Raw genomic sequence first — 11,152 nt, forward strand, 5'->3', positions numbered from 1 at the left:
TGATATTTTTAAATCTTCACAACTCCGAGCAATAGCGCAGACAGTATTCAAGTCGGAATGACTGCTTTACTTGGTCTTTCTGAAGGCGTCCTCAAGAAGTCTTATAATGAATTCTTAAAGGAGTCATTTCTAAAATCTCTTAATTAAGAGTTCTTGAAGGCTCCATAAATAAGACGTCTAAATGTATTTTTTTTTTAACTTCTTTATGAAGTCAAAATTAGGAGCTTCTTAAAGACGTCATGATAAATTCATACTGAAGTCTTATTTGTGAAGTCAGAAAAAAGAATTCTTTTTACAGACGTCTTACTGAGTTCACTAGGTGGCTCATTCGACATCTTGAGGACTTTTTAAAAACTTCTTTAAGATGTTGAATGAAATGTCCAAATCATAAATAGGAACTCTTATCAAGATATCATTTTGCTATCTGGGAAGTCATTTTTTCGATCAAAATGGGTTAAAGTTTTAAGTTAAAAATATTTTAATTTAGTTTTTTGAATTAATATTTAGCCTTTCTTCATTTTATTCTATGAAATTTAACTTCTCTTCGTAAGGAGTCAAATTTCTTAAACCAACTAGTGGCTATTGCTTGAACCAAAAATAAAAAAAATTCAAGTCAAGAAAATCAAGCTCTTGGTTTCCGTTCATAGCAGCATTCGGATAACACTAGCACTCGAGTCTATGCTGCTTATCTACTTCGGACAATTAATTAGATTAAAAAAATATTAAAAGTAAATTAAATTTAAAAATTGTAAATAATTCTAAGTCGATTATCGAAATCCATCTGAAGTAATATGACACTGGGAGTTCTTTTATTGTAAATTGATAAGAAAAAAAATCAAACTGATTTCATGCCATTTTTTTATAAAAACAAAATTTTTCGAAAACGGTGAAAATAAACTTTTAAATAATGCTCAAACATATTCAAAAATTTTTTAAGTGGTTTTGGAATTTTTATAAAACGTTTTAAAAAAAAAAATTCTTTTTATTTTCGAATTCTTCAGTGTACTACAAAGTATGTGGAAAGGATTTAGCATCGATGAAGTAACTGAAAATCCTGCGACATTTGTCTGAACATTCTACGCGTTCGCGCTTGAGGTGTGCAATAATTCATACAATCTAAAGGAATTAATTTTAATTAGTAAACTTCAGTTATTGAAGACAATAATTTATTGAGAACATTGATGATTTATGATAAAGATGTTAGAATTAATACAATGCTGTTTCGTTTACTAGGATCAACGACGTATGTATTTATATTAAAGTTTAAGATTATACTGTCTCTGAAATCAAGCTACAGATATTATGCATAATTTTATTAATAGACATGTTTACATGATATCGGGGAATTTTATAATAATTAATCATTTTTTTCAAGTTTTACAAAAATTTTATAACTGATGAAAAGAAAAAAAAACGGATCTTGAAACTTAGTTATACCCTATCAAAAAAATCCATATAGGAATCCAGCCTAGATTCCTATGTAGGTTTTCACATGACGTTTCCGGATGGATTCTCATATGGTTTCCTATAGGAATCCAGCATAGATTCATATTTACTCGTATCAATGATAGACATATATATAGAAATCCAGATACCTCGGATTCTACAGAAATTACTTAGATAGACACCTAGATTCCTATATTAATTTGCCACAAAGAAATCTATGCATCCAAGTTTCTTTATGGGAATCCAGGTACACACAGTTGTCTATATAAATTTCCCATATACCCATGAATTTCTACATGGATTCTTAAATAAATCCATACTCTCTTTTATTAATACCTTTCGGTTCTTACATAAATCCATACTTTTCTATATGGATTCCTATGGATTCTCATTCAATCCCACATAATTTTTTTTGATAGGGTAATTACTATGCAAAAATTAACCGGAAACCATTAATCTATCCGATAGCTTTTACTTTTGGCATATGAAAAAAATTACTTCATAAGTCAAAGATATTTTTTATTTATGACAGCACATTTTAATTATGAATTAGTAATTTTTTACTATGGTCAAAAGTAAAATCTATTGGATTCCATTTGTGGTTTCGGGTTACTTTCCATATGGTAATTTTCGTTTTTTTTCCGTGCGCAAACCATTGTTTTTATCGATGCTAATTGGCTGTTTAAAAAGACATTTATTAGCTAAGACTTTTTGCTGAATTTTTTCCGTGTATAATATGAGCATTGCACATTTCATAGGCACTCTAAATTAAAAATAATTAAAGGATTACTATAAACTGTAATTATCTTTTTCTGCATGCAATTCCAATTATTCTTATGCTATATACGAGTTTCATACTAATTATAAATATTAATTGTTTCATGAATAAAAGCAATAATAAATGTACCTGAAGATTGGGACGTTTTTCGCGCGATAACGACAGTACTATCACATATGCGAAACATTTCAGAAATCTATATCCAGTAGATTTTTTACTTTTCATTTTGTTCACTATAAAAAATGACCGGGGTAAGTCCAAGCAGTGAAAATGTTAAAATTTGCGGTGTTAAATTTCAACACCGAAAGCGGTGTTAAAATAACGCCGCCGCCGGTGTAAATATTTTTTACCGGCGTTAAAATGTTTTACTTAGTGTGCGCGCGTGTGTCTTCATGTGTTTTTGAGTGTGTGCGTGTCTATGTGTACAAATGTGTGTGTGTACGTTTGTGAAGATATTTTTTGTGTTTTATAAGCTTTCAAAAGTTAATACTCAGAGCGGAAGCAGTTTATCCCGCTTTTACACCGGTATTTTAACACTGCCGAATTACGCTTCCTACACCGGTGTAGTTTCATTTTAACACCGCTCTTTTTACAGTGTTCTTTTTATTTTTTTCCCGCGAAAAACGTTCTGATCTTCAGTTACATAGTAAATACTTATATTTTATTGTATTCATTGCCAAAAAGTCAATATATATAACAACCTATTTCTATCCATTACAAATCAATTATATTTTAACATATATGAAAATAAAAACTATATGGCGCAATATATTAACCAAAATATCACAATTACGGTTGAACGAACATATTTTGTTACGAAATAATATTTCTTGACCGGACTTAAGAGTAATAAACATAATATAAATAATTAGCGTTGATTAAACAATGAAATTATTTACACTAGTTATTTTAAAATGAGGTAGCAAATAGCAAAATTACAGTCATAAAATTTGTACTATAAGTTTTTACATTTTGAGATATTAAATACACGGAAGACTTACTTTATATTGCTTACTCATAATAAATTACAGTAACTAAAGATGCTTCCGATTTCGAGTATTTATAAATAAAAGTAATTAACGATATTTACAAATTCCTCTAAATATGTTATGATTACACTTTTCACTATATTTATAATTTATAAAGAATTTAAAAAAAATTGTAAACAGTATTTAGTAGTATAATAGACTATTCGATTAATTACTTGTATAAGTTTTCTTAATTTTATAAAAATTCTTAGTAATACTATTATTATTAGTGATGGATTACTTGAAAAACGTATTAATTATTTATATTAATAAAAAATATTTGTATGAAAAAGTTAACTTGACGTATCACTTTCCGTGATACATTTCGATGATTCGATCTTGATCAACATATTCAAAAATATGGGGAGCGTCCATTAGAATACCAATCGTGCCGACTGTTGTTACTATAAAAAATATGTACAGTTGGAGACGATCAATCACCATTGCAACATATTTCCAGTCTTCTCGTGTCTATGAATAAATTAAAACAGAAAATATATTTTAATTAAGTATGAGCAACCTGCGTCACTACGTGACTGCCCAAATATCACTACTAAATTTATAGAATACACAGTAAAAAGCAACTTGCCGCAAAAAATTTTAATTTGCACCAAGAAATTTTATGCATTATCAATTAAATACAAAAATTGTCTTGGGGCGAGAAACTCTATTTACTTAACACGTGGACTGTTATTTAAATTTTTAATTCTTCACCTCCGAGCAACAGCCCAGGCATTCTCTTAATAATATAAATAATTTTGTTTAATTTTTCTGGTATGAACAACAATCTCACTTCCGGCGTGAATCATAACGGCCACAAGGGATCTATAGGACCCCAGCGTCTTTAATCAGCTTTAGAAATTATGCTAATCAGTAGACTGATTAAAAAAAATCGACTATTTTTTTCTCGAAATCCCCTATTAAATAGTTGCATAGAGGTGAAACAAGGTGTCTGTTAAAAGATAAGCTCTCAATATTAATATTTAAAGGTCGCTCACCGCAATTTTTTATTTCCAATTCAAATAACATGGAAAAAAAATGAAGTTTGGAATTTTATACCTCGGCAATGGCTCATTGTACAGATAAGCTCAGGATATGATGTCGTAGGGAATTGAAAGCTCTACAAAAAAAGTTTCTTATCATTTTTTGATAAATTTATCTGTTCAAAAGTTATTGGAGCTTGAAGTCATATTTATAGTCAATTTCGAGATCTTCTTAATTTTCCAGCGAAACTATCATACCTATCATAAAATGTCATGAGATCATTTTTGTAGACAATTTTATTCCTTACAAATTATCTTTGATAAAGTTTTTTGAAATTCCGTATAGTTTTCTAGTTATTATAATTTTTATGTCAAACTTTGAAATCGATCAGAACAATATTGTTTTTAAAAGCTTGACATTAAAATAGAAATAACTAGAAAATAATGCGGAATTTTAAAAAACTTTATCAGAGATAATTTGTAACAAAAAAAATTGTCTACAAAAATGATCTCATGACATTTTGTGATAAGTCTGATAGATTGCCGGAAAAGGAAAGAGATCTCGAAATTTACTATAAATTTGACTTCAAGCTCAAATAAATTTTGAACAGATGAATTTATCAAAAAATGATAAGCAACTTTTTTTGTAGAGCGTTCAATTCCCTACAAAATTATATCCTGAGCTTATCTGCATATAGAGATATAGAAAATTGCGATGAGTGACCTCTAAATATTAATGTTAAGAGCTCATTTTTTAACAGGCATCTTGTTTCACCTCCCTGCAACTATTTAATAGGGTGTTTCGAGAAAAAAAAGTAGTCGGTGTTTTTGAATCAGTGTACTAATCAGTATTATCCGAAAAATGGTAAGAATTTTTTCATGTAGCGTTTTAAATTCTCTACAAAAAAGGTATCTTGTACTCTCTACACATGAATTAGTGAAGATAAGTTAATAGTCACTAATTCAGAGTATAAATCGTACCACTAATTCCAAAAAGTTTATAAACTCCCCTTTAAATTTTTCTCCAAGGGGATTAAATAAATACATAGCCATTCATTCCGGATTTAATCCGCGTTCACTCCGCAAATTTTTTACAGTGTATTGAGATAATTGGAGTTGAAAATTACCTGGGGTGTTGTTCTGAGCCCCGTGTGACCGTCAAAAGTGAATCGACGAAAAATATATAATAAGATATAATTTACTAACTTGTATATAAAGGTCTTCATTTCGTAGATGCTCAGCAATAAAGTCGACAGCTTCAGTAGCTTTAGCTACCTCCGGACTAAGAAGAACAGAATTTGAACTTTCAGAGCCTCTTCGATCCCCAGAAGCTTCGTTGACACCTTCAGTAATACCTGAAGTACTCGTTGTATAGTGTGGCTTATGATTTATTTTGCAATTTGGATGATGGAGGTCAGACAATTCCATCATTTCTACTTTAGATTTAGGCATTGGTCCCGGAAAGTATTCTGTTGGACTTCCAGTGTAAATTGATGCTGGCAGTGTTACATTTGGACTCTCCATCATCCACCTTAATCGTGTTTTTTTTGGTCTTCGCATTAACAAAAATGTTGGTAAATATTTCAAAAAAATTTTACGTATTATCGATGGCATTCTGTGGGTTCTAGGACCTCGAAAATTCCAATTTATGATAACTACTGTGACAAGAATACTAACGGTATTCATAATAAATGTAAATAATAAATATTTGGCAATTAGTGGCAGTACAAGGGAAGTTGGTGGTAAAATTTTACTAACTAATAAAAGAAATACAACGAGTGACAGTAAAATACTAATACCTAGGGTTACTTTTTCACCTGCTTCAGCTGGTAAATAGAAAACCAATACACAAAGAAATGAAATTAAAACTGTTGGTAAAATTAAATTAACTGTGTAAAATAATGTTTTTCGACGGATGATTATGTAAAATGTAATATCAGTCTCTGTTGGAAAATCTCCTTTATAAACATTTAAATATGCCGGTACACTTATAATATCCCATGTACCACTTTTCCAATAATCTGATAAATCAACAAAATTTTTATTATTATAAAGTGCCAATGAAACTTGATCTCCGTTAAATGTCCAGGAGCCAAATTTCATAACACATGTTTGTTGATCAAACGGAAAATAAGTTACGTCAATAGTACAAGAGCTTTGATATATTGCTGGCGGTACCCATAAGACTTCTCCAGTTGGATAAATTAGTACGTTACTTTTGTAACGAACTTCGTAATTACCATCGGCGCTATAAAAATTTTAATTAATATTTAAATAGTGTCTATGTAAAAATAAATTGATCTGAGTCAAAAAACAAATTCTAGTTTAGTCCTCAAAAGTTTCAATTCCTCTGATGTTTTATTTGCCGCCCAGAAAGTAACTCTACTTTAGTACTTAAAATCCTCAATGAGAACTATGAGATCTAAATGCGAATAATTTATGGATGTTAAATTATAAGTAAGACCTCAAAATCCTCAACGAATGAAAAGTTATATTTCGGACTGGGAAAAATTTTAGATACAAAAATTGTAGGTACAAAAAAAAATGAAAAATTTATTTATCGGCACAATTTTAAATTAAGGGGAATAGCCACTGAAATTTCAAAAAAAAAAATTTTTTTTTTTTATTAAATCAAAGTTTATCCTATGTTCAAAAATATGTATCAAGAGTTTTATATGAAAATTCCGAATATTTTTCGAGTTATAGTCATTTTTGTGACAGCGCGTCAACTGACCGATGCATCGACTAAAAACTTTAAACGCGTTTTTCTCGAAACTACTTTTTTGGAACTGGTCGCATCTGTACACTGTAAAAAATCCGGAGTGAATCGGGATTTAATTTAAATCCGAATTCACTCCGCCACTCGGAGTTCCGGAGTTTTAAAAAAAATCACTCCGCATAAGGAGTGAATTGAGATTTTTTTTTAGCGGAGTAATCTCGAAGTGACGCGGATTTTATTTAACTCCCAATTCACTCCGGTCCGGAGTTTTAACATTTAAATTAATTTATATTAAACTGTTAAACAGTGTGTGTGTGCGAGTTCGCGCGCGTGTGTGTGTGTGTGTGTGTGTGTGTGTGTGTGTGTGTGCGAGTATGTGCGTGTGCGTGTGTGCGCGTTTCTGTGGATGTGTGTGCGAGTGGATGTGTGTGCGAGAGTGTGTTTGTGCGAATGTGTGCGGGTTTGTGTGTGCGTGCGTGTGTTCGGGTGTGTGCGAATGTGTTCGGGTGTGTGTGTGTGCGTATCAGTTGATCAGTAATGTAATACGCGAGTTTTTACTTCAATTTTATCTAGTTTAGTTATTATTTATTAATAAAATTTTCAAAACTCCCCTGCGGAGCGAATTTCACTCCGAGGGGACTGAATAATTAAAAATTCATTCACTCCGGATTTAATCCGCATTCACTCCGCGAATTTTTTACAGTGTAATTTGCATAAATATGAACCGATTCGCAAATTTTTTTTCCGTATTCGTCTATTCAGTAGCTGAAGTTGCACGTAAGGGCTTTTGAAAATTTTGATTTTTAAGGATTTTTTGGGCTGTTTGAATCCAAAAAAATGAGATAAAAAAACGAATAAATTTTTAATATGTCGCCATTTTTTTTCAAATCCAAATTTTCAAAATCCTCTGCGTGGAACGATAACGACATGCATACAGATTACAACGCGGTTTGGTTTTTTTTTTTCAGGTAATTCATTTTTGAGTTAGAGATGAGACCGTGGTGGGGGAAATTTTTTCGATGCTCCACAAAAATGCTTATAACTTTGTAACAACATGATATTTTTTGATAAAAATTTAGGAGAATTATCTTTAATGTATACTTTATAAAACAAAAAATACCGTATCCCCAAATTCCTATATTATCCCAGTCAAAAAAATTCCCGAAAATCATCTGGTTTTTCGATCCTCATAGTGACTATCCCCCTTAATACACAAAAAGAATTTCGATGTTTAATTAAAATTTTTTGAAAGTTAATAAAAATATAGTTATCTAGACTGTAAAAAATTTGCGGAGTAAACCCGGATTAAATCTGTAGTAAATTCGGAGTGAATGCGGAGCGGATATGACTGTTTATTTATTTAATCCCCTCTGAGTGAAATTTATTTCGAAGGGGAGTTTATTTTAATATTAAAACTCCGAATCGCAGTGAATGCAGATTTAAATCAAATCCAGACCACTCCAAAACTTTCTATTTACTCCGTAATTACTTCGAATTCACTCCCGATTTTTTACAGTGTACTAAATTTAAAATTAATATTAAATTAATGACAATTTTTGTGTAGAAAAATATGTAAGTTAAAACTTTTCAGAGCTTATTCATTTTCTTTTGAATTTATTGTTACTCTAACGTGCGTGATATTTGAAAAAAAAATTTCTTTTGTACTTTTTAATTAAAAAACGTACAAACTGAAACAGTACAACAGTTTTGACACTCATATACTATTTTATTTCGACATTTAATTATGCTGTTATAATAATTTGACAGCAATATTGCATTCATGAAAAAAGAGCAGGGGGTAATTTCATTTGTGGATAAGGGAGGGGAGAGACATCGAATGAGACTTTTGAAGTTCAAATGCGGATAAAATTATTTCTTTTGCATTTTGAGTATTTTGAGGCTCTAATCCAGATTATATTTTTCCAGTTTAGTCCTCAAAGTGGTAAAATGGGTCGTAACTACTACTTTGAGTACTACACTAGAATAACGTTCTATACTGTTGTCAATTTTCAAATTCAAAATTGATCCTCAAAAACTTCATTGAGAACTTTGAGATTTAAATCCGAATTTGTTTTTTTACTCGATTTGAATCGATTCGTGTGCAACTAAATAATTATTGTAATCAATTCTTACTTGTTGAATAGCACGATATCAGGTTTCCAAACTTTATCGGGGGGAAGCCTCAATACATTAATTCCTCCGTAATCCGCCTCATCCCACTGAAGTTGATAATCATTCCAAGTTAATCTCAACCATACATTAGATTTCATTATTTGACTTTTTTCGTTCTACAATAAACAATTTTGTTTTGTTTATTTTGTAATTAAACAATTAATATGGCAATTAGAACTTTTTTTTTAACAAACAAATATTTGTTTTATCAACAATGTTAGTTTGTACTGAGTAGTTTTGACATGGAAACAAGCTTCTGTTTTTGATGAAAGATAACGAATAATTTAACTATTCATGCAATTTGTCAGACTTTCAGGTAGTAAAGTTATACAAAACTAATTGTATAAATTAAACATATAAATATTTATGACAAACAAAAAAAACGTATGAAGGTTTTTTTTCATTAGTTTTAATATTTTGAATACTTTCCAGAAAATACTCATGGATATTGATTTTGTAATCAACCGGCGCAATTGTATGCGTACTATTCTATCATAATTGTATATATATTGAATTTTACCAATTAGAAGTAATTACTAAACGCCTACTAAACGTTACCAATAAAATCAATATCGGAAAGAACATCAACTATTAATAAATGTTGACAAATATTATCCGGTAACTCGAAGTAAATAATGGAAAAATATTTTGTAAAAAAAATATTACAAGCATAGAAAATAAATTTTTGTTTTTTCAAATTAATAATTATGCCATTTAGTGAAATTAAAAAATTTATAAATTCAAATTGAGCTGACGAGGCCAAAAGAAGCTGGAGATTTTTGACTTATATGAAAAAAAAAATACTGTATTATGATTAATTTATATTTGGATTAAAATTATATATATATATATAAATATTAAAATATAAAAAAAATAATAATTGTAATTTTACGCGGCTTTATTTATAAGAAGTGAAATATAATAAAATGAGTTTTCAAAAAAATATATATATATTACTGTACCACATTAATTAGCTGTACAAATGCAAGACCAAATTCAACGTGAACTTTTTCCGTCATATTTTGGACTGGTCGAATTAACTTATTATATCCTCTAAACAAATCACGCACTAATCTTTCTTCATCTTCCGAACACAAAACTATAAAAATTAAACTCATTATTTATTATTTTATTATTAGATAATATACACATTTATAAGCAGTATTACTTGGTTAAAAACATTTTTATTTAGTTTTTAAAATTTATTTTGCACTCACCTACATAGAAAATTTTAAGAAATAATAGCAGTATCAATATTTTTGATGAGTAGCACATCTTGAGCATAGGGGCGTCACACCCCAACTGGCGTGTCCCGCGAATTCGCGGTGCCAGACATAGGACATCGATAGCAGTTGCGAAGTTGATATTCCGCTGCAAAAGTACAGAGAAATTTTAAAAGTCTCTGTCTTACCGTCTCGGGAAAACTCATATTTTTTATATATTTTATTAATCAACATTTCGTTTCATTTTTATAATTCTATATGATGATTTTAGTAAATCTGATATTTTAAATATATATTTAAACAATGCATGAAAAATTGAATTTAAAAATTATATTTTCAAAACTAAATAAATATTTTGCATACAAAATATGCGGGAAATTGTATTATTTAAATTTAAGAATCATTTTTTTTCGGAATTTTAAAAATTAGGGCCAGTTTTTCAAACCGGGTTTATTTTGAATTACAAAACGGTGAATATAAAAAAAAATATTTTGAAAAATTGCATCTATAGATTTTTTAATTTTTTGCATGTGCATATTTTTAGTTTTTTAAAATTAAATTGTTGAAAAAAAAATTTTTAAATTGTTGATTGTCTACTAACTTCAGGAAAATTTATTTTATGAGTCTGAATGTCGCAGACATGAGAATTGATAAATTTTAAATAAATAAATAAAGAAATTAAAGTAATAAAATTTAAAAAAATGCGAGTACTGATTTTTCATTGATCTAAAAATTTTTTAATTTTTAATCGACTTACATTTTATTTATTTATTCCAAAATTTAAAAAATTGTCACTTGTCAGA

The 11,152-nt window shown here is 29.3% G+C and overlaps 1 protein-coding gene across 1 annotated transcript; it reads right to left on the bottom strand.

The window, feature by feature from the left end:
* Nucleotides 1–961: 961 nt before the first annotated feature.
* On the bottom strand, nucleotides 962–10,497 carry LOC130664512 (acetylcholine receptor subunit beta-like 1). The gene is made up of 5 exons (XM_057464457.1): nucleotides 10,344–10,497; nucleotides 10,089–10,225; nucleotides 9,088–9,242; nucleotides 5,442–6,483; nucleotides 962–3,723 (listed from the first exon to the last, which is right to left on the bottom strand). The coding sequence occupies exons 1-5, from the start codon at nucleotides 10,408–10,410 to the stop codon at nucleotides 3,559–3,561; spliced, it is 1,566 nt and encodes a 521-aa protein (XP_057320440.1). The 5' UTR covers nucleotides 10,411–10,497; the 3' UTR covers nucleotides 962–3,558.
* Between the last annotated feature and the right edge of the window lie 655 nt (nucleotides 10,498–11,152).

Source organism: Microplitis mediator, chromosome 3 (assembly GCF_029852145.1).
Source record: "Microplitis mediator isolate UGA2020A chromosome 3, iyMicMedi2.1, whole genome shotgun sequence".
NCBI classification, from domain to species: domain Eukaryota; kingdom Metazoa; phylum Arthropoda; class Insecta; order Hymenoptera; family Braconidae; genus Microplitis; species Microplitis mediator.